Genomic DNA, 24,997 nt, shown 5'->3' on the forward strand with positions numbered 1-24,997 from the left:
CAGAACCTGCACGTTAACACTTGCCCGCTAGCATTTATTGAAAAATTAGGATCTAATTCACGCCAGCATTTTTCCCAGTCAAGCTCTTATTTTGAAAAGCCACATTTCTAGACTGCCGGAAGTAGTATTATCCTAGGAAGTTGAACAGGTCCCGTTCAACTGTTGTTTACAATATGGGTCTATGCCGGTGCACTGGAGAGCTCCACATTGCCGGCTCTGTGCCATCAAAGAAACGCAGTGTGTCACGTTGTGACTTTGTCTGCAATTTTCAATGTATTGGTAACACTTGCTATGCATCCCATGTTTATAACGCATTATGACAATATAATCTTCTCATAAACATTTATAATTATATTTACTATTTATTATTATTAAATTATTATTTAACCTTTTTTTTATATATATTTTTTTTATCCCACGATTTTGTAACCCATTTTTCACCCCTGTGTCAATCATCTAACCCTCCACCAACCTAGTCCCCATATATGGGGGACAAGGGGAGAGCAACAGACTTGAACTCATGCTTCCTTCATGCCTGAGTGTCCAAGTTGCTCCTTTACACCTGACATGGGGGAGTTTCGTATACTTTATAACCTTAATCATAACACATTATAAACTTTATTATATTTATCAAATGGAGGCATGCCAAGGAGAAAATCAAATGATCTATGAAAAGTACAGAAGAGGCTTCTGGTAAAATCACATCATCTCCTAATGCACTGGTTCTCAAACCTTTTCATGTCAAGGACCTCTAATTAACTAATTTTAACTAATTATGCTGGGGGCCCCTTAGAACCCCTGCAAGGACCCCTGGGAACCACTGTCCAAATGCATATTTTATTCTTAATACAATTTCATATCACTTTGATAATTGCAGCCTATAGTGTGCAATGTCTTTTCACGGCATAATATTTTTATTTATTTATTTGTATATAGTTTGAAACATAATTTACAGTTGTAAAAATAGCATAAAGCATCTTTCTTAATTGACGGCTATACGATGATTATGAAATATTGTACAATCCTGCTACTATTGTCATTATGGCTTTCTCGTTGTTAATTGCTTTGATGTATTTCAAAGGGTGCTTAAATGTACATAATGTGTTAATAACGTTCTCCTGGGGGGGGCTTGTGTCTAATTAAAAGCAATTATAGCAAAATGAGTTCATTATTTTTTCTCACTCACACGATTGCTTGTCATATGACCAACAGGCGACTTTGACATCCCTTTCAGAGATGACTTTGAATGTAAATGTATTGAATCATTTTCTCCCAATGCCTCTGAGAATATTGCATATTTCTGTTCATTAATATAATTGTACTCTGACATTCTCCCTTTGAATGACAATTCAAAGGTGGCAGCAGAACCAATACTCCCAATTAGGCACACAGTTATTTTGTTATCCGTAATTCTCTGGATAGCTTACAACCAGCACTGGTCCATATCCCTGATGCCGCTGCATTAGAGCTATGGGACTTTCAATGAATTGCCCTCGCATGAAATGCAGATCTCGACTTCTGCTAAAATAAAAATAAAGTTTTGACTATACTTACCAATAAAAAGATGGTTTTGGTCATTAGAAAGACTACTTTCCCCCGGTGGACGCACTCTGAGCCCCCCACCCCACCACACGTATAAAATGCACCTTTTGCTTTTGGCCAGAAAATGATTTTCTCGCTATCTAATTTCTTACCATATAATATTGTTGCTGTCCGGATTTTTGAGGTTTTTGAGGTTTTTATTATAAATCAGTGCTATTGGACACACTGAACCAATGAAAAGTAGTAAAAAGCGCTTCGGACAAAACCTCTTAACTCCATTGGGCCCTCAAACTGTCTGCTAAAGCAGCCAACTCCACCGCGAAGACTCGCAAAGCACACTGCTCCGGGCAGCGCCCACCCCCCCCCCCCCCCCCCACACACACACACACACGGATCAAAATCACACACACGCGCACCAACTCCACCACCTCTCTCTCTATAGACATGCAAATGTCAGTTGTTTGATGTCCGGCTGCTATACATATCACAAACATACAGTAGGCTACTATAGCGCTAGGCTATAGACACTGACAGTAATAATCGTCCAAAAGAATGTCCAAAACTCTCACTTTTCCCACCTGTGTGAAGTGAGCGGTGCAACTACATTTATTGTTATACACACTAAACCCAAGCGTTTAGGTTATAAACTGTTTTAAACACATATTTGTAACACTTTTTAAACGTGTCACAGTGTTTAGATTATAAACAGAAGAACATGTTTAATCCCTGTAACACTTTTTTAAACACATAAACGTGTTTAGTTTTTACAATCAAAGTCAGTCATATTATAGGTGTTTAGAATTTGAACACTAGGTGTTCTCGTGAGGTGTTTGAGTGAACTCGTGTTCTACTGTATTTTATGACCATTAATAAACACTTGGCATTTTATTATTACACACATGGTGTTTAGGTTTAAACGCATCACATGTTCCAGGGATTTACAGTGTAGTTACTGTACTGTACTGTGGTCTGTATACTCACTGTGCTCTCTACTGTAGTGTGCTCTGTGCCACTTTACTCTGTGCTGTACTTTACTGGCCACTTTAGGTGGTGCAGCTTTCCGTGCTTGGACATATATACACACACAGGGACAGACATACGGACACACATCGCTCCGCTCAAAAAACACAAAGAAGTTAGAATATGGAGATAGGGTTATTCGCGTCAGCAACGATATACGTTTGACGTGAGGCCCAGCGCTGCTCTGGTTTGCTGCTGCGGTCTGTGGGGAGGCAAAAACATGAAAGCAAGGCATGATGAGGCCATGCAGATTCACTGTCGTTGCCTGGACAGCCTCGGGGAGGAGGAGGCGGTGGAGGATATAGAACAACATCTGAACGGATTTCCACGCTGCTGGACCAGGCTACTGTCATCTTTGAAGTGCTTTCATCTGATCTCCCCCGCCCCAAGCTTCAACACAGAACATTTTAATCAACAGCGATCCGTAATAATAATGTATAGCAATGATCCTCAACTTCTTTATCCCATTCTGACCGGGCACCCATTTTGGTGTTGGCATCATGTCATGCTTTAGCTATTTAAAAATAGCAGATCTACAAGCTCATATCGCGCCACCGAGTGGCGCGATACGAGCTTGTAGGTCTGCTATTTTTTGAAAAATCGAAGAACGACTGACATTTTTTAGAATCTGATCTCAGGTCAGAATGGGTTCATCAGACCAGTGTGTGTCCGGCGGAAACCTCGTATGAATCTGATCTCAGGTCAGTATGGGTTATGGTATACGGAAAGGCTCGCCCCAAAGCACACCCCCAGTGGTTCTTGTATTCAGGGGATAAATTGAACTTTCGTGTCACTGTCAGATGACCTTTGACACCATCTAAAAACATCCACACCAATTGTATACCTACGTTATGTTTATTGAACACATTTATTTTTAACCAAAGTAAAATACTGATTTGTCCAAAACTGTTACTTTTCAGTATTCAAATGCAAAAATTATCAAAAGTAGCAGATCGACAAGCTCAAAACGTGGCCCCATTTCGAGCTTGCAGATCTGCATTTTGAACCTTTTGTGATGCTGTAGTATGATCAAGTGGGTATAAAATATGGAGATAGATAGTTTTCTGCCCGACAGCATTATCAACATACATTGTGTTTAACCTTTTACAGTACAGAGGCTTCCAGAGCATTGCAAATATGTCTGGTTTGGAACTTCAGATTTTAAGTCATTTCTGTATAATTGCCTGAATACAAACAAAATCATATTGTCGTTTAGATATGGACTAGTATGTCCCTTATTTGTTGTCCTATACCTTAATGCAGGGGTTCCCAAACTGTTGTGCGTGCACCACTTGTGGCGCGCGAACGCCCTCTAGGGGGTACGTGACATGAAAAGGGTAATGGTGGTATTATGGTTTTATTTATCACAAACACAAAACCGATAGACACCGTTGTAAAGGGATGTAATGAGCAGCTGCGGGAGTATACAGCAGCTGCCTGCATGTTTCTCAGTGCAGCGACATTCCGTGATTATTTGCCATAATTGCGAACGCAATGAGCACTAACTATGAGACCCTGCAGATCATGTCTGTGTGTCCGTGTGTCTGTCTGTCCCGCTGTTACACCACCCGCCCACCACCAGAGGGCGCAGCTGTATCACACAAAACACACACATGCACGCACGCACACAACTTAACTTAAAAAAAACTTAACTTAAAATGAAAAAGAAAAAACTTAACTTAAAAAAAGAACTTTAAAAACACTTAACTTCAAAAAACTTAACTTCAAAAAAAAAACTTAAAAAAACACAAAAGAACTTAACTTCAAAAAAACCTTTAAAAACACTTAACTTAAAAAAAAATTAACTTAAAAATAAAATCTTAAAAAAAACACAAAAAAGAGAACTTTAAAAAGAAAACCTTAAAGTATGTAATTTATTCGAATTGTTGTTATTGCCATTTACGAGCTGCGTTCGCTTCCCGCGTTTGCGCGTCTTACTTGTCATATTAAAGAAATTATCATTTTCGGCCAAATACAACGAGACTGCGCGTTGGGGGTGCGTCAGCTAGGTCAGGAGGTAACGGGGTGCACACGGCCAAAAATGTTTGGGGACCGCTGCCTTAATGAATTCAGTATACCGGTATATGCATAATTATATATTTGAGACATGGACATTTTGTTTATGCTGTAGTGTATATCATTCTCCCACGGTCACCGAGGTCACGTTAGCAGTGCCAGTGCAGTAAACAGCTCAGTGACAGGTTGGTGAATGATTGTTGTTGGCAAAGAATCTGCAAAGTCTGGTCCGGGAAGGTTTATGGAATTGTGGAGCACCAGCACAACTTTTCAATTGTGCTGTCGCTGCACTCTTGTTATAGTATGTCGATGATGTGCTCCAATTTGTGCAGCTAATTTGACTGGTGTTTTAAATGTGTTCATGACAAATAACATGCTAAAGAATAGGGAACCAGAAACCAAACCTCAGTTGTGATAAGAAAGAATTAAAATCTTTCTGTGATAGCAGCCTGTGGGAGTTCTTAGTGATTGGTTGACTAACCAACGCTCTCTGAGACAGATTTAAATTAATTGTCCCACGTGGAAGTGTACTAAAGACCAAACTACTGTATTGGATTGCTTTTATTGAAGGAAACACCTTGTTAGCTTAACAGTATCTATTCTGAGCTACTATAGAATCTCGAGACAGACTGTGACTAAGGAAAAGAGGGCACTACTTTTCCTTTGTTTTGCCAAATGGGAACCCAGATTGCAGTATGGTTGACTGGACAAGTCAATTAGTAGTAAAGCTTAATGAATCCCCGCCAGACCCCAATACTGTTTGTTAAGCACACCAGCAATATTCTAAGCTCTATACTGTATATCCTTGTGGTTCAATGAGATATGGGGCATGCATTTATAAAATGAATTTGGTTAGCTGCGATGTCCATGGGTCCTATCTCTTTAATAGGCCTTAATGAACATTCTATCTATCTATCTATCTATCTATCTATCTATCTAGGATTGCACTGTGATACACTTCTTACATCTACTTTATTTTCTTTTTGAGTGGTGCAACCACTCCAAAGAACAGCAATGTCTGTGTTCACCTATGTGCACCAGTATATGACTACGAGTACCAGTAGGGTCGCTGTTGTGCCAGAAACAGAGAGAGAGAGATAGTATTAGTGCTGCACTGTTGCCTGCTAATGAGAGAGCGAGACAGAGAGAGAGAGAGAGAGAGAGAGAGAGAGAGGAGAGATGGGGGGAGGGGAGTTGCACCACTCAGTTCACACGGGTGTGATTTCTTTACTTACCGGTAAGTTTTAGATTTGTGTCTCAGGAATCTAGTCTATCATTTAGTAGTGCAAATAGTACAATCTGAAACAATACTTGATTTGATATGAATCATTGTGGATGCTCCAGGGAAATAGTGTTTGTGTGATAGTGTGTTAAACTGGTTTTGATGCTATATATCAGGTAACTCATTTCGCTGCGAACCGCCCGCCTGGAACTCCCTCATGGACCCCACATTGAGAACCACTGCCCTACAATATGTGTTTGCACTTGCCTCTGATTTATCCCATTCTGACCTGAGATCAGATTCATACGAGGTTTCCGCCGGACACACACTGGTCTGATTAACCCATTCTGACCTGAGATCAGATTCTAAAAATGTCAGTCGTTCTTCGATTTTTCAAAAAATAGCAGACCTACAAGCTCGTATCGCGCCACTCGGTGGCGCGATATGAGCTTGTAGATCTGCTATTTTTCAATAGCTAAAGCATAACATGATGCCAACACCAAAATGGGTGCCCGGTCAGAATGATTTATATATCATTGCTGTGGGGTGGGAACCTTTATCTCCATATTTTCCTAAATGAATGCCCTACTTGATCATACTACAGTGTCACACAAAAGTAGCAGATCCACAAGTGGCGCACTTCGTCGAGCTTGTAGATCTGCTACTTTTGCTGGTTTTGAATTTGAATCCTTCAAATTAAGTAACAGTTTTGGACATATGAGGTTTTCACCCGACATGGTTCTTACTGCTGAGTTCCATCACAATGATGCTGTTCAGAGTTGTTTGTATAATGCAAGGAATCAAGGAATGATTCAAACATCCCTGTGTAGCATTACAGATAAACCACAGTTTACCACAGGTTAGCGTACATTATTACAACATGAAGCCAGATTTAGTCTTTAATGTGACAAGAATAGTAAGAATAGAAATGGCTATGCCGGGCAGCATACGAATAAAAGAAGCAATTAAAAGCAGAAAGAGGCAATTATATTGCATACAATGACTGGATTTGAGCAAGAAATAAATCCATGTAAGAAAATGAAATATGAGGATTTGAGAGTCATATGAAGACAAGCTCACAGTTCATCCGAGGTGCACCACCATGTGTTGGTAATTAACAGAGCAAAACTAAAATAAAAAACACTACTATGCCATATGTTATGGTAGGCTAGCCCCTTTAACAATGCCAGAGGAATTGTTTTACTAATAAGCACGAAAGAAAAGTATAATCTCTGGAACTATTAAGTGCCCTTTCTCTGGAAGAAACTTGAATAAAAAGAACAGAGTAATTTCCCTTAGAAAATTGTCACTGGCAGGGATTAATTTATCTTCTGCTATCGGGTGTGCAGTTAATTATGCTGGTATATTTCAAGAACTTATTATGGCTCCTGTGCTTAATTACACATATCTTTTATGACGGCAAATACAAAAATGTATAACACACTCCTTGTGAAATATACTCGAGCACAAAAAACGTGTATGTACGGTACAGAAATAAACATAATTATATGTTGGGGTGGTCCTCAATAAGCTGCTTTGTTTGGTCATTTATGGGGTTTTCTGTGAAGAGGGGCATGCCCCTCCAGTCCGAGTACCCTACCAATATTTTAATGTTAAATGTTAGTTAAATCTATAAGTTTTTCATGATTATTATAAATATATACATTTTCAAATTAATGAATAGTTAATACTTAATAGAAATAAAGATAATTATGCAGAAGATAATGCTCAACATAATTGTATTTGTTTGTTTGTTGTTGGTAAAGCTGCATAATTGTAGCCTACCTGTAGCCTTTTGTCAATGTATCACTGCGTTAATAGCCGAGTAATAATAATAATAATAATAATGGATTATTATAATAAATAATGGAGTATTATTTATAACGCACTTTATATTCGCAAGAATCTCAAAGTGCTACAGCAGTGAATAAAAGCAAAAGAAACAACACACCATTAAAAACATCTAAAAGAACAGGAACATTAAAACATAAGGGCAGGGCTATAAAAATGCTTTGGTAAAAAGGAAAGTCCTCTCTTAAAAGCGTCTACCGACTGTGGGGCTCTCAGGTGGGCGGGGAGAGCGTTCCACAGTTCGGGGGCGACCGAGCAGAAGGCCCGGTCACCCATGGTGCTGTAGGTTGGTCTTTGTGGGTTTGAGGAGGTTGGTGTTTGAGGAGCGGAGGGAGCGGGTTGAGGATTGAAGGGTGACAAGTTCCTTGAGGTAGGGGGGGGGCGTTGCCGTGGATGCACTGGTGGGTTAGCAGGGAAATCTTATATTCAGTCCGGAATGAGATGGGGAGCCAGTGGAGTGAGCGGAGGATGGGTGTGATGTGCTCGTGTTTACGCACTCTGACCTGAGATCAGATTCATACGAGGTTTCCGCCGGACACACACTGGTCTGATGAACCCATTCTGACCTGAGATCAGATTCTAAAAATGTCAGTCGCTCTTCGATTTTTCAAAAATAGCAGACCTACAAGCTCGTATCGCGCCACTCGGTGGCGCGATATGAGCTTGTAGATCTGCTATTTTTAAATAGCTAAAGCATAACATGATGCTGACACCAAAATGGGTGCCCGGTCAGAATGGGTTAAGCACTCTCATCAGGACCCTAGCAGCGCTGTTCTGAATGTATTGGAGCCTTTGAAGGCTCTTGCTATGGATCCTGATGAGAAGTGCGTTGCAGTAGTCCAACCTGGAGGAGACAAAGGCGTGGACCAACTTTTCAGCATCGGGTAGAGTGAGGGTGGGACGGAGTTTGGCGATGTTTTTGAGATGGAAAAATGATGTTTTGCAGAGGTGTTTGATGTGGGCCTCGTAGTTGAGGTGGGGGTCCATTTTAACACCCAGGTTTGTGACGACAGATGAGAGTGGAATGTCCTGGCCAGAGAAGGTGATGCTTGTGATGGGGGATGATTGAACCTGGTGTGGGGTGCCGATGAGAATGGCTTCTGTTTTGGAGCTGTTTAGTTGCAGGAAGTTGTGTTTCATCCATGCCTTTATCTCCTCCAGGCAGATGGTGAGTGTGGATGAAGGTGATGTAGATGGTGACAGGGAGGACAGTGGGGCAGCAGAGCGGGGAGGGGTTGGGTCCAGATTTATGTACAGTTGTGTGTCATCAGCATAGCAATGGAAGGATAATCCATGCCTGCTGATGACACGGCCGAGGGGAAGCAGGTACAAAGTGAACAGGGTGGGGCCAAGCACAGAGCCCTGGGGGACACCACAGGTGACAGGCTGGGTCCGGGATTTTGCACCTCCCAGGGAGACACACTCAGTTCTATCCGTGAGGTAGGATGTAAACCAGTCCAGGGTGGTGTCGCAGAGTCCGATGGTGGAGTGAAGGCGGTGAAGGAGGATGGTGTGGTCAACTGTGTCGAAGGCTGCAGTGAGGTTCAGGAGGATGAGGAGGGAAGGGGAGCCAGCATCAGCTGCCATGAGGATGTCGTTTGTGACGGAAACCAGAGAGGAAACCAGAGTATTTGTTATACATAGGGGGGTTTGAAAAATAAACCCAGAAGCTGAGCAATCTCATCTTTCTTGCCCACCAGATATCCCTGGGTGATGACAGAGCAGACCATCATAGAATACTTGTGGTACTCTGTGGTTCGTGCCTTTTATCTGAATGTCATGAAATTCTTGTGGAACTCTGTGGTCGGAAACTGAGCCCACTGACCTATAGGCTTTTAGTAGCAATAGTAGCCCCAGTGTGAATAGCCACAAGAGAAAGGCAACGCTTTTCTTACTAAACCTTCCTGGAAAGAATGCTCCAGTGTTCATCTTGGTTTGGTTTTGATCTCTGCAGTCTAGGTCCACTTCTGATTCAGTCCAAGTTAGTGGTTAGGCAACTACTAAATGTCCAGAAGTATGTCTTATTGCTCGGTTCTAATGTGACTCTAAACGGGACTATTTCCACGCAATCGCACACGCTGAAATGTCTACACTCTACAGCTTAAATTAAAGATCTGTTCTCCCATAACATACGGTAAATTTAAATCTTTGATTGCAGACTTACCCCCAAGTGTCTGCAACTGTTTTTAGATATGTGCTACATCACACAATGAGTGAAATGTTGCTGTTCTGTTGTTTTTGTTTATTTTAAAATGTTGTATCAAATGAGACACTGCAAATGAGGGTGACCATAATGTCTTTCGAGAATAAATAAAGGTTTGAATGAATGAATTAATGTCTATCTCACCTGTTCGGTCAGTTTCTGTCTGTACGGGTGCCACAGTAAACCATGACGTAGAAAATTAATTTTCAGGGCAAGAACTCGACCTCGCGCGTGCGGACTCGGCCCCCAGCCTGGTACCCTAGTCAAAATATGGCCCTTGAGGAAAATTAATTGGGGAAGTGGAACCCTGACATAGTGGCAGCCAAGTCAATGGACTTTTTACGGAACTTTGATGTCACTTGATTAATTCATCCTCATACATGTTCATCATGATTAAACACACCGCTCATTTCACACACGGGCGCTAGCTCCTCCAACACATTGTAATCTTTGAAGATTTTGACCACTGGACTTATAATAATATAATATATATAATAATCAGCCTATAATCCTGTCCCAACATACATGTTGGCCTTGAACCATTTCCCCCACCCCTCCCACAGTAAAATGCAGTTAGAATGGATCTAGTTGTCTTCATTCTAATGCGGGTATTTTAGTAGCTCCAAACTTGTTTTTTTTCACAAATCGTCTATTAATAGTGTCCTGTTACTCACACATGCACTGTTTGTCACACTCGAGCTGCAGTTCATACAGAACTCAGTGTTAGAATTCTCAACGGGCAAGAAAAATAAATTCCCAGGCCGGGCCTTGGTTCTGTATGAACGACAGAGAGAGAGAGAGAGAGAGAGAGAGATTTCATACTGTCTTGAATGCCATTTCAATTGTCATTGTCTCCACCAGGCCGAAGGCATGGGGGGAGAGTATGTTTTGCACTCCGTCCGTCCGTCCGTCCGTCCGTCCGTGTGTGTGTCCGTCCGTCCGTGTGTCCGTGAGCAGCTAATCTCGGCCACCGTTAACCCGGTCGATGCCAAATTTTGCACACACACTCCCTGGATGCCAACGATGAACTGATGCCCCAAACTTTCCAGAACGGCCTGTTATAGCGCCACCAGGAGGCCGCTTTGTGCAAAACAAGTTTTTGCACAGTACACCTACAGATTTTGTCCAAACATCACGCAAATTGGTACACAGTCTCTCTAGAGCCATTCAACGAAACCAGTCTTTCAGATTTCTCAGACTCCATCCTGATTGGTTAAGATTGGCTTCCAAAGTTCACAGGAGTGCTCAGTTTCAAACAAAATGCTGCAAATCATGAACACATCGCGTGATTTCCGTGAAATTGTGCACCCACATTCCCACTAGGCCGAGGACGAAATGCCACATGAACAATTTCAACTCCGCCTCAAGGTGGCGCTATAACTGGCCGAAAAGTGTTTTCACCTCTAACTGCACGGATCTGTGGATAACTTTGTATGCCAACTCCCTAGAGGCCAAGGAAAAACCTTTGCCTGGAATTCAATCACATCTGCTCATCCTGGTGGAGACCTGTGCCCAGAAGGGCACTTTTTCTAGTTGAAATATCAATTTATCGTTGTGGCACTTAAATTTACATGCCGAAATTCTATTGGAAATGAAGCATCAAAGTGAAAATAACCTTTTTATTACTTTTTTTTTTTACAGCAGAAAACTTCAAAAACAACATAGTATGACATGAGATGAGATACATAATATATTGTGCTGTGTTAAAAAAAAAGGTTATAACAAAAGAATATACAGTAATAAAATAAAGAACAGAAAAGGCATTTATATCAAATGGACCAACACACCAGCCATGAACCATTTTATACATAGCGGAACAAAAAAACTATGAAGTCTGCAGAACAAAATCAAATCTTCTTGGGATTAGGTTATATTAACGTTATAGAAACGTTCTTCTAATCTAAACTTCTTAAGGTAGGTTATATACACAGTACCATCTGTGTCAGGTGGAAACCTCATGTCCAAAACTGTTACATTTCAGGATTCAAATCCAAAAATATAAATAGTAGCAGATCAACAAGCTCAAAATGTTTCAAGCTTGTGAATCTACACTTTTTGATACTTTTGTGTGATGCTGTAGTATGATCAAGTTTCAAGTAAATTAATGCCCTATAGGGCATTAACCCATTCTGACCTGAGATCAGATTCATACGAGGTTTCCGCCGGACACACACTGGTCTGATGAACCCATTCTGACCTGAGATCAGATTCTAAAAAATGTCAGTCGTTCTTCGATTTTTAAAAAAATAGCAGACCTACAAGCTCGTATCGCGCCACTCGGTGGCGCGATATGAGCTTGTAGATCTGCTATTTTTCAATAGCTAAAGCATAACATGATGCTGACACCAAAATGGGTGCCCGGTCAAAGAAACAACAAGAATGTGGACATTCTGCCCAACAACAGCGATATGTTAAAGTTGCAAACTAGCCAAACAAAAACAATGAAGTTTGTAGGAAAGGTTCTTCTTGAGGTAGGTTACATTACATACAGTATGTAAAAACGTTACAATACAAACTCTCAGGGCGTTTTCTTCATCACCAAGACTCAAAGGTCTTTGGGGCAGTACTTCCTCTCAAAGCGGGCCACGTCAAACTTGCGGAGGCAGCCGTTGTAATTCATGTAGCGGATCTTTCCCAGGACGGTTCTTTCTGCCCAGGCCCGGTCATGAATTCCACAGATAGACCACATGCAACCTGGAGCAGGGGACGTGAGTTTGGAAGGACATGCGTTTGAGGAACTTCTTCGGGAAAGAATGTTATAGTACAGTGGCTCCCCAAAACTGTATTTGGCCACAGACCCCCATCAGAAACGGACCAAGGTTTTATACCAGGTGCCCCCAGGTAGACAGAGAGAGGTCTTTGGTAAGATCTGCTACATTGTAGCGGAACTTCCCAAAGATCTCTCTCTAATATCTCTATGTCCATGAATGAGTTGGGAATAGTCTCACGTAACCAGACAACTAATCTATACGATGCTATACGAGTATTTCCATTTCTGATAAGCAGCAAGTTGTATGTGCTACGATTAGTTTCATCTATATGAAAATAATTAAAAACACATTTGCGTGACGAAATGGAAGCGGGGAGGAGGCTTCATATTCACTTTATCCTCTGATAATATTCAGAGCTTCCATGCTCCAGACTGTATGACGGAAGCTTTTGAAATTGTGGGAAGTTCCGGGAAGTGCGGAAGGACAAGCATTTGAGGAACTTCTTCTGGAAAGAATGTTATAGTAAAAAAAAAAAAAAAAGAAAAACGTAATTTGCGAATGAATATGTTGATAAATAGGGCTGGGCAACCAACACACCAGCCCCACTCCATGAACCATAATTATATAAAGAATGTTTTAGATGCAAACTAGCGGAACAAAAAAAATCTAATCTTCTTGAGATTCGGTTATATTAACGTTAAAGTTGGAAACTATCAGAACAAAAACAACGAAGTCTGTAGAAACGTTCTTCTAATCTAAACTTCTTGAGGTAGGTTATATATCATCTGCGTCAGGTGGAAAGTGGAAACCTCATATGTCCAAAACTGTTACATTTCAGGATTCAAATCCAAAAATTGAAATAGTAGCAGATCAAGAAGCTCAAAATGTTTCAAGCTTGTGGATCTACAATTTTTTTAATACTTTACTTCTGCCCAACAACATAGCCAAACAAAAACAATGAAGTTTGTAGGAAAGGTTCTTCTTGAGGTAGGTTACATTACATACAGTATGTAAAACGTTAAAACTCTCAGGGCGTTTTCTTCATCACCAAGACTCAAAGGTCTTTGGGGCAGTACTTCCTCTCAAAGCGGGCCACGTCAAACTTGCGGAGGCAGCCGTTGTAATTCATGTAGCGGATCTTTCCCAGGACGGTTCTTTCTGCCCAGGCCCGGTCATGAATTCCACAGATAGACCACATGCAACCTGGAGCAGGGGACGTGAGTTTGGAAGGACATGCGTTTGAGGAACTTCTTCGGGAAAGAATGTTATAGTTACAGTGGCTCCCCCAAACTGATATGTATTTGGCCACAGACCCCCATCAGAAACGGACCAAGGTTTTATACCAGGTGCCCCCAGGTAGACGTCTTTGGTAAGATCTGCTACATTGTAGCGGAACTTCCCAAAGATCTCTCTCTAATATCTCTATGTCCATGAATGAGTTGGGAATAGTCTCACGTAACCAGACAACTAATCCACAATCTCTGAATGCTATACGAGTATTTCCATTTCTGATAAGCAGCAAGTTGTATGTGCTACGATTAGTTTCATCTATATGAAAATAATTAAAAACACATTTGCGTGACGAAATGGAAGCGGGGAGGAGGCTTCATATTCACTTTATCCTCTGATAATATTCAGAGCTTCCATGCTCCAGACTGTATGACGGAAGCTTTTGAAATTGTGGGAAGTTCCGGGAAGTGCGGAAGGACAAGCATTTTGAGGAACTTCTTCTGGAAAGAATGTTATAGTAAAAAAGAAAGAAAAAGAAAAACGTAATTTGCGAATGAATATGTTGATAAATAGGGCTGGGCAACCAACACACCAGCCCCACTCCATGAACCATAATTATATAAAGAATGTTTTAGATGCAAACTAGCGGAACAAAAAAAATCTAATCTTCTTGAGATTCGGTTATACTAACGTTAAAGTTGGAAACTATCAGAACAAAAACAACGAAGTCTGTAGAAACGTTCTTCTAATCTAAACTTCTTGAGGTAGGTTGTATATCATCTGTGTCAGGTGGAAAGTGGAAACCTCATATGTCCAAAACTGTTACATTTCAGGATTCAAATCCAAAAATTGAAATAGTAGCAGATCAAGAAGCTCAAAATGTTTCAAGCTTGTGGATCTACAATTCACCCATTCTGACCGGGCACCCATTTTGGTATTGGCATCATGTTATGCTTTAGCTATTTAAAAATAGCAGATCTACAAGCTCATATCGCGCCACCGAGTGGCGCGATACGAGCTTGTAGGTCTGCTATTTTTTGAAAAATCGAAGAACGACTGACATTTTTTAGAATCTGATCTCAGGTCAGAATGGGTTCATCAGACCAGTGTGTGTCCGGCGGAAACCTCGTATGAATCTGATCTCAGGTCAGAATGGGTTAAAAGAACAAGTTAGAATGTGGACATTCATGTGGTCTCTGCCCAACAATATAGCCAAACAAAAACAATGAAGTTTGTAGGACAGGTTCTTCTTGAGGTAGGTTACATTACATACAGTATGTAAACGTTAAAACTCTCAGGGCGTTTTCTTCATCACCAAGACTCAAAGGTCTTTGGGGCAGTACTTCCTCTCAAAGCGGGCCACGTCAAACTTGCGGAGGCAGCCGTTGTAATTCATGTAGCGGATCTTTCCAAAGACGGTTCTCTCTGCCCAGCCCTGGTCATGAATTCCACAGATAGACCACATGCAACCTGGAGCAGGGGACGTGAGTTTGGAAGGACATGCGTTTGAGGAACTTCTTCGGGAAAGAATGTTATAGTACAGTGGCTCCCCCAAACTGATATGCATTTGGCCACAGACCCCCATCAGAAGGCCAAGACCAAGGTTTTATACCAGGTGCCCCCAGGTAGACAGAGAGAGGTCTTTGGTAAGATCTGCTACATTGTAGCGGAACTTCCCAAAGATCTCTCTCTAATATCTCTATGTCCATGAATGAGTTGGGAATAGTCTCACGTAACCAGACAACTAATCCACAATCTCTGAATGCTATACTTCTTCGGGAAAGAATGTTATAGTACAGTGGCTCCCCCAAACTGATATGCATTTGGCCACAGACCCCCATCAGAAACGGACCACGGTTTATACCAGGAGGATAGAGAGAGGTCTTTGGTAAGATCCGCTACATGGTAGTGGACCTTCCCAAAGACCTCTCTCTATGTCCAACCTGGAGCAGGGGAGTGAGTTGGGAATAGTCTCACGTAGCCAGACAACTAATCCACAATCTCTGAGAACAAACCTCAAACTTACCGACAAAACCGTTTGGGTCCTGTCCATCCAGCGAATAGCGGTCATTGAGATAGAGGGCGTTGGAGAGCGCCTCCTCTGGTGAGGAGGTCCACTCTAGAATCTTCTTGGCCCAGTACATCCGCAGGAAACCATGCATCTTCCCTTCAGTGACCATCTGGTGCTAATGGTGAAACAATACAGAGCCGTAAGAAAACATGATAATATTAATATCGTCTAAACGGTATACTATACAAACGCCAAAATTACTGTAACAACTTGAGCCCTACATATATAGTACCTAACACAGCAGATCTACAAGCTCACAACATGTTGCATTGCGACGTGTAGATCTACTATTTTTATTTATTTTTGTATTTGTATTTGTTTGGTTTACTTTTTTTCCCCAAAACGGCACTATGTTAACTTTTTTGTTATGACTAAAATTAAATTTTGTCCAATCTGTATAGAGCGCCGAAGTCCTGACGTCAGTCGCTCGTCCCCTGGTTTCCCCTGGTTCTTGGAAGTAATTTCTCTATGGAGAATAACATGGGGTGATCTTAATATCGTCTACTATAAGCATTGTGGTCCAAAAATAAACAAGCTGTCTCTGTATCGTTTGCGACAGTCAGTCACTCATGCAGTCTGTTTCTAGCGAAAATGTAACTAATCGAACAGCAGTAACAATAGCATTTTCTCTCAGTCAGTTGATATCCATATGAGTGAAGCGGTCAAACATGGTTCTTATATGAATCCTAAGGGGATTACAATGCAAATAAAAAGTACATGAACCCGTGGATTTGCGCCCTCTACCAATATTGATGTCAGACATCGCTGGTGCTCTATAATTGCGAACGCACTGAGCACTAACTATGAGACCCTGCAGATCATGTCTGTCTGTGTGTCTGTGTGTCTGTGTGTCTGTCTGTCCCGCTGTGACACCACCCGCCCGCCACCAGAGGGCGCAGCTGTAGCACACACACACACACACACACACACACACACACACACACACACACACAACCACACACACACACACACACAGTAGAAAACTTAAAAAAATTACTAACTATAAGAAAAAAAAAGTACGTAATTTATTCTAATTGTTGTTATTGCAATTTACGAGCTGCATTCGCTTCCCGCGTTTGCGCGTCTTACTTGTAGACAGAGTATGTTGTTAATACAACATATAACATATATAATTGGAGTGGTCGTATGTAGACATTTAGACCATGTCATGTCTCACCTAGACACAGGTTCTGAAGAAGTTTGACCTGATGGTCAAGATTCAATTGATCCCCTATTAGCTCAATGGTAATGACGGGTGCAGTCACACCGAGCCTATGCTTTTCAACGTTAATCCATTCTGACCTGAGATCAGATTCTAAAAATGTCTATTACATCCTGACAGTTTCATTATTAACCCATTCTGACCTGAGATCAGATTCTAAAAGTGTCTTTGATTTTTCAAAAATAGCAGACCTACAAGCTCGTAGCGCGCCACTCGGTGGCGCGATATGAGCTTGTAGATCTGCTATTTTTCAATAGCTAAAGCATAACATGATGCCAACACCAAAATGGGTGCCCGGTCAGAATGGGTTAACGGAGCGGTTTGATGCCATTCGAGGATTTCCGCAAAAAACAACTCTTGGTTCCCATTGAAAAGCAGTGGTAGAAAAGTGTCTGAATGACTGCACCCTAAAAAGAGGAAAATTATAAACATAATGCAGCTTTAATGTGGTTAACTCTAATTTGTACAAGAAGAAGAAAAAAACACCCCGACTGTTCATAATAACAGGGATACTATAGGAAGTGATTTGGATTTTGGGTTTGGAGAAATACTGTACCTGGGCTGCATTCCAGAGCTTGTCGTGGGTCTTGGCTTTCTCCAGCTGCTCGCGGTTGTAGACATACTGCCTTGAGTCTTTGCTATGATCTTTCAAGGTCTTCTGTGCCCACTCATTAGCACCTGTTTACCACATGGAAACAGGATTTAAAATACAAAAACAAAACAAATTCGTCCTCACATGCAAAAGCATCACTCGTATTATCCCCCCAAGCGGGAACAAAACAAATGGCTTAGTCTAAATGCTCACCCAAGGGATGTCGCGGGGAAAAGACTTAACGTTTAAAAAAAGGAATTTAACCCATTCTGACCTGAGATCAGATTCATAACGAGGTTTCCGCTGGACACACACTGGTCTGATCAACCCATTCTGACCTGAGATCAGATTCTAGAAATGTCAGTCGCTCTTCGATTTTTCAAAAATAGCAGACCTACAAGCTCGTATCGCGCCACTCGGTGGCGCGATATGAGCTTGTAGATCTGCTATTTTTCAATAGCTACAGCATAACATGATGCTGACACCAAAATGGGTGCCCGTTCAGAATGGGTTAAATGAAAGTAACGAATCACAGGAAGAATATGCAATGATCGTCAAACGGCAGTGAATATCCAAAATGTCAATATGTTTTGGAATAAAAAGACACCTTTACATATTAGCTATAACACATAAACCCCAGCGTCCCTATTCTGGGGGTGAAGATTCCATGAAAATAGCAGATCTACAAGCTAACAATGCAGACATTACAAGTACAACACAAACACGTTTTGAGTTTGTAGATTGGCTTTTTTGTGGCATGGCTTTTGGTGTAAGGGGCTGGGGGGGGGCAAAAAAGTACATAGGATTTAAACAGGAATTTCACTTTAAACTACTTTTGGAGACTCCTGCTTTTATGTAGCCTGGAAACCAGATGAATCTGCCACAGGAAAAAAAAACCTGGGGAGATTGGTCTGACAACCAGAGTTGTGGTTGACCAATCAGAGTCCACTATTCAAGTGAGACTGTTTTGCTGTGTGACGCTGGAATCCGTTTGTAATCGCCCCTTGGAAATAAATCTTCCACACCAAAGTTCTAGACCAATATCCACGCAGTGGCTAGCTTTTGTGTGCTATTTACACTGTGTCACACAAACTTTGCTTCTGGTCTGTTAGGATTTAGAAGACATCTTGTAGAATTGACACATCCGGGCTGACCTTCAACGCTGTCATATTTGTCGTTGTAGAAGCAGAAGTTGTCGGTCAGCTCCCTGCGCACCACCAGCTCCTCGATGAAGGAGGAGACGGACTGGCTGGCGTTCTTCCCACAACGCTGCACCTGCAGCGCCACACGCTGGGCTGACAAGTGTCCTGCAGGGATGAGGGTGGGCAGGGGACAAATTAAGAGCAAGGAAGAAGGACCTTGGAAGAGAGACAAAGTGCGTGATGAGGACAGACTGTCCATGAGTCTAAACAAAAACACATATTCCATTTTTGGAATATATGGAATAATATCAATTGGAATAATATGCTGCAAAATATTGCGATGAGCTAGCTTGTTATAAAATGTGACTGGATTTCAATAGGGTCGACGGAGGAGACGATGGTATATTGAAAAAGCACAACATAGATCTAAACAGAGATCAGTGTGTCGTTTAGGAAGCCGTTAAAAGGGGGTCCAGGGCCCCCCAGCAATTTGCTGGGGGGGTCCTTGACTTGAAATAGATTGAGAACTACTGCGGCCTAGAGATGTCTCCTGTTTAACCCATTCTGACCGGGCACCCATTTTGGTGTCAGCATCATGTTATGCTTTAGCTATTTAAAAATAGCAGATCTACAAGCTCATATCGCGCCACCGAGTGGCGCGATACGAGCTTGTAGGTCTGCTATTTTTGAAAAATCGAAGAGCGACTGACATTTTTAGAATCTGATCTCAGGTCAGAATGGGTTAAGAACCCAGCTCAAATAACATACACTACCCGCCTCTACCCCCCTCCCCTCCCCTCCCTTCCTCCCCCCACTCCTCTCCCCCCTCTCCCAGCACCACACTTACCAAAGCGTAGCCACGGGGAGAGCTGGCTGAGGGCTTCAGAGTTGGGATCATTGCGGTGGGTGGCGAAGAACTTGAGGCGCACGTCGATGAAAGACTCCAGCGTGGCCATGCCCGCCGCACTGCCTGCCGTGGCCCACGCCACCTCCCCCACCACTCCATCAAACTGCAGCGAGGCCGAGGCCAGGGTCTGGGCCCAGTCCGTTGGCTGGAGTGGTGTGTGAGCAGTGTTGATTTTAACAGCACATTTTTTTTTTTTTTTTTTTAGCCATAGTGTCTTGAATAGTTTTTAGTTGGTTTTAGTCACATTTTAGTCACCTGGAATGTTTTAGTGTTAGTCTAGTTTTAGTCGACTAAATGTCATAGGATTTTAGTCGGCTAAATCTGCAGTTGATTTAGTCGACTAAAATGTATTTCGGTGGGCCTTGATGCCGTCATAATGGCTGATTTTAGCCGATCAACAAGTCTAGTTTGTATTTGTTAACGAAATAGTTTTAGTCACCGTAGCTTAGTTTTAATTTTGTTTCCATTTAGTTTTCGTCGACGAAAAATAAATTCTCATAGTATTAGTCGACAAAACCAACACTGTGTGTGAGGCAGAGATGGCATTCCCATTTCTTTACTTCAGTAAAAGTATCAATAATGCAATTTAAAAAATACTCTGTTCCAAGTTAAAGTTAAGTTTAAAAAGTACGAAAGCATAGATATAGAAATGTATGTACACTTAAAGTACCGAAAGCAGAAAGTGCTCATTCACTAATTTTCCATTGTCTAAATTGTATGAAGATTGTTCTCAGCATTATATTATTGTTTTAAAGATAAAGGGGGGGGGGGGGGGGGACTGTATGCTAATCAGTAGGGCCGGGCCGGGCCTGGGGCTCCATGAAAAAAAAAATATATATATTGAATTTGTTTAGAATAATAAAAATAATAGTTCTGTTCTGTCTGTTTGTGTATATATCTATTATGAAGATGGTGCTGACTGGCGTTTCACTTTTACTCTGTGTAGAGTTCTCCAATTCTGCACAAACCCGACCAGGCCCGACCCGACCCGACATTTTAGGGCTGGGTCGGGCCTAAAATCTATGCTAATTAGTCGGGCCGGGCCGGGCCTAGGGCCTGATCAGTTAGGGCCCAGTTAGGGCCGGGCCTTAATTTTCAGGCCCGATGAGAACTCTACTTCCTACCGGCTCAGCTACGGCCACTTCGTTAACATTTGCTGTAACTATGGACACTCTGCAAGTTAGCCGTGGTGTAAATGGCCAATGGGATGAGCAAGTCAGTTACGATAAAATCACTGCACTCCAGGGGAGTAAATGGAAGCATCTCCATATCATGTCATTATTTTCTCAACCCTGAAGAAAGACACTGCGTGGCTCTCTGAAAAGAAAGAACAGATTTGGGTTTTTCTTTTCTTTTTTTTACTCTCAGCAGCACCAGGCCGGTGAGAGCTCAGCACAGTACGAGCTGACAAGCCCGAGGCAGCAATAAATGGGAACATTATTTCTAGCGGTTGCGTTGTTTTAGGTTCCTCGTGCAATACATCCCACATAGCGGCTTGAGACCGCACTGATTAATGGCTACTGCAAAGGCTTAATTTGTGTGAGCAGTGGACAGCACTATAAATGGCTGTTTAAATGGCTATTCCAAAGGGGGGCTCTGTTTTGTATGTGTATCGTGCAACTTAACCACTTCTAAGCTGGGAAAAAATGCAGTTACCGTATGTGTATACCGTAGTGATGCATACAAATATCACTGCTGTTGGGTGGAAAACTGTTCTTTTTTAAATTATTTATTTTAAAACCATTTCAAATTTGTGAAAATAGTCAGATCTACAAGCTCCCAGTGCCGTGCGTTTGCGACACATTGTGAGCTTGCAGATCTGCTATTTTCACAATTTTTGTGTGACACTCTTGTGGAAGTATGAAGTATGGCATTAATTCACGAAAAAGAAACATAGAAAGTTGAAATATGGAGATACAAGGTTTCTGCCCAACAACGATACTCTTATTGTATGCAGTGCTCCCAGGAGGACAGAAATCTGGGGGTAAAACCACTGCGGTGGTTGCGGTGGTTTAAGGTTATCACCTAAAAACTGGAGCATGCGTCCCTGCTTGAATGGCTTGATGAACTACCTAAACTACTAATTTAACCCATTCTGACCGGGCACCCATTTTGGTGTCGGCATCATGTTGTGCTTTAGCTATTGAAAAATAGCAGATCTACAAGCTCATATCGCGCCACCGAGTGGCGCGATACGAGCTTGTAGGTCTGCTATTTTTTGAAAAATCGAAGAACGACTGACATTTTTAGAATCTGATCTCAGGTCAGAATGGGTTCATCAGACCAGTGTGTGTCCGGCGGAAACCTCGTATGAATCTGATCTCAGGTCAGATCAGAATCTGAGTGGTGGCGCTGCACTGACCTTGGCAGTCCTGGTGGCTGCGTAGGGGTGTTGGTCCACCAGAGGGAAGTCGGTCAGGAACTCGGGCAGAAGCTTGGTGATCTTTCCTCTGATGGTTCTGGCAGCATACTCCAGCTTATTGGACGCCACCCAGCATGGCACTACATTGTGGGTGTCGACCTGTGAACGAAGACAAAAAAACAAAACACAAAACATCTGATTAGATTGAATTTCTTTTATTTCTTTTCAGTTCAGTTGTAGTTTTTCTGACCTGAGATCAGATTCATACGAGGTTTCCACATGGACACACACTGGTCTGATTAACCCATTCTGACCTGAGATCAGATTCTAGAAATGTCTCTTCGATTTTTCAAAAATAGCAGACCTACAAGCTCGTATCGCGCCACTCGGTGGCGCGATATGAGCTTGTAGATCTGCTATTTTTAAATAGCTAAAGCATAACATGATGCCGACACCAAAATGGGTGCCCGGTCAGAATGGGTTAAAACAGCTCTGCTAGTTCCATTATTATTTTGTGAAAAGGCTTAGTTTTAATGAGTTAGATTTTATTTTATTTTAATATGGGATATTTATCAGGGAGAGATTCAAAAAGCTTTTTTTTTATTCCATTGAGGTCCTTTTATACTACATTCATAGAAACATTTAATGTTTCAGTTTGTTATATATTCAATTCCAGTTTTCGTTATTCCATTAGTTTTAGTCAACTATATAATAACCATGTTTTACCTGTATAAGTGGGATGTCGTTGGGAATGTGTTTACCTGTATAAGTGGGATGTCATTGGGAAGGGCTTTCTTGACATCCTCCAGCCACTGCAGGCGCTCCCTGAGAGGGCAGAAGTCCGTGACCACAGCGCCCAGTCCCCGGTCACACACAAACCCCAGCAGCACCTCACCCGGGGAACCATGGAGGAGATGGAACTGGATGTTTAGGGTTTCGCAGTCCTGTGAGATTGGAATGACATGGAATGACTGGAATTGGAAGACATGAAGTTAAACGCCAAAAGACCAGTGGTTCTCAAGATTTTTGTATATTTTGATTTATTTTTGCTACGCTGTCCTCGCTGGCTAGGTGGAAGTGATGTGTGGCCGCTTGCAAACGGTCTGATTACATTACATCTACCGTATCTAGTATCTATCTATCTATCTATCTATCTAATCGGCTGCTGTGCCAGTTAAACACACACGAAACGCCACAAAACGCCACCTTCTGGAAAAGGGAACTACAGTGGGTGGCGGTGGCTCAGGTGTAGAGTGCCTGGATGGTAACTGTAAGGTTGCCAGTTCGAACCCGGGCTCCCCCAGAGTTACTGTCGAAGTGTCCTTGAGCAAGACACTGAACCCCTAATTGCTCCCGATGTGCTAGTTGGTGCCTTGCATGGTTTCCGATGCCATCGGTGTATGAATGGGTGAATGTAATGCACAATCTCTGTAAAGCGCCTTGGATAAAGGCGCTATATAAATGCACCAGTTTACAGTACAGTTATGCACAGAATCTGTAGAACCCCTGACAGTAAGTGAACCCACTTAGGCCCCTACAGTGGTGGAGGGCGACTAAAACCCCTCAAAACATCTCTACCTACCTTGGCAACTTCCTCCAGCCCCTTCAGCAAGAAGGTGTAGTGCCGTGCGGTGGACAGCTCTGACTTTGGGACAACCAGGCAGACGGCTATGTGCAGAGGTAGTTTCTCTGTCACGGCAAGCCTCTGGGCATGGATCAATGCCCAGTTATCTACGACGGCACCAAATAATGCAGAGAGAGTTAGCCAGAACTTTGCTAAATAATTTATAATGTACCACAAATGTCAGCACCTGATCTGTAGTAAAGCTGCGATTACCTTGAACTCTGTGGTCTCTTGACATCCAGTACAGAACACCCTCTGAACCCTGCTTAATCTCTTGGGTTTCCGATATGAAACGAAGACGCTTTTTGTTGAACTTCATTTCATTTTTCGCTGTCCTGTCCTCTGCCACTTGCTCCTGCAGCCAGCCCTCTGGTTTCTCTCTCTTCCCCTGGGTCATAGGAGGAAACTTCTGCTTCTTGCCACAGGGAGCTTTCGTCGCCATTGCTGCCTTGCGTTTTCCTGACATGATGGTTTGACTGCTGAACAGGTTGGTCAAGGCACAGGGCAGAGTGGTGGTTTGATTGATTGAAGTATTTATTAATAGTTTGCAGAATTACAATACATTTCAAGCACAACTCAATACAAAAACTGTTAACTGTGAGTGGACACCATAACATAAAGCATTACACGTGTTTACAAAAGGGTCCACCAAAAACCAAGGTCTCTGCTTCTCAGACGTCACTGTCACTAGCCCCAGTATGTTCCCTCAGCACTAGGCTCATTCTGTAGGGAGAGGGCACATATGGGGCTACTCTGTCACGATCGAGTTTCAAGATGTGCCACACACACACACACACACACACACACACACACACACACACACACACACACACACACACACACACACACACACACACACAACCCCCCCCCCCCCCACCATAAAGCCCATATTGGTTGTGATATAGCCTACACATTTTATGAAAGTCATATTCTAGGGCTAACACCAAACCAGCAGATTCTAGGTTACACATAAATAACACAGAAACCAAACGCAGCGGCATGCCTACACGTGTAGATATTATATAATAGCATGCGTTACTTACCTTCTGAAATGCAATAAATAACGTGCAATGAATGGTATTATGGTAGAAGGGACCGCATGAACAAGAAAGGAAAGCAAAGCTACCGAATGGTTATAAGCTTGATTGTCTAATTATTAGATCTGATACCATGGTATCCCTTGTATGTCGTGTCGGCAGGCACTGAGCGTTACACATTTACACAAGCAACTAAAACAAGCATTTTACGCATACACGTGAGCGTTAAGTAACATTGTTGTTTT

At 42.2% G+C, this 24,997-nt stretch overlaps 1 protein-coding gene across 1 annotated transcript; it reads right to left on the reverse strand.

Moving 5' to 3' along the window:
* Nucleotides 1–15,035: 15,035 nt before the first annotated feature.
* cpdp (CPD photolyase) lies at nt 15,036–24,849 on the reverse strand. Its single transcript, XM_083781073.1, has 10 exons — nt 24,759–24,849; nt 23,929–24,194; nt 23,674–23,822; nt 22,853–23,035; nt 22,092–22,250; nt 19,670–19,874; nt 18,835–18,987; nt 17,645–17,766; nt 15,822–15,981; nt 15,036–15,265 (listed from the first exon to the last, which is right to left on the reverse strand). Exons 2-10 carry the CDS (start codon nt 24,179–24,181, stop codon nt 15,117–15,119), a joined length of 1,533 nt encoding a protein of 510 aa, XP_083637199.1. The 5' UTR covers nt 24,182–24,194; nt 24,759–24,849; the 3' UTR covers nt 15,036–15,116.
* Between the last annotated feature and the right edge of the window lie 148 nt (nt 24,850–24,997).

The sequence above is a fragment of the Protomyctophum parallelum genome (assembly GCF_964188405.1).
Source record: "Protomyctophum parallelum genome assembly, chromosome: 14".
In the NCBI taxonomy this organism is placed as follows: Eukaryota; Metazoa; Chordata; class Actinopteri; order Myctophiformes; family Myctophidae; genus Protomyctophum; species Protomyctophum parallelum.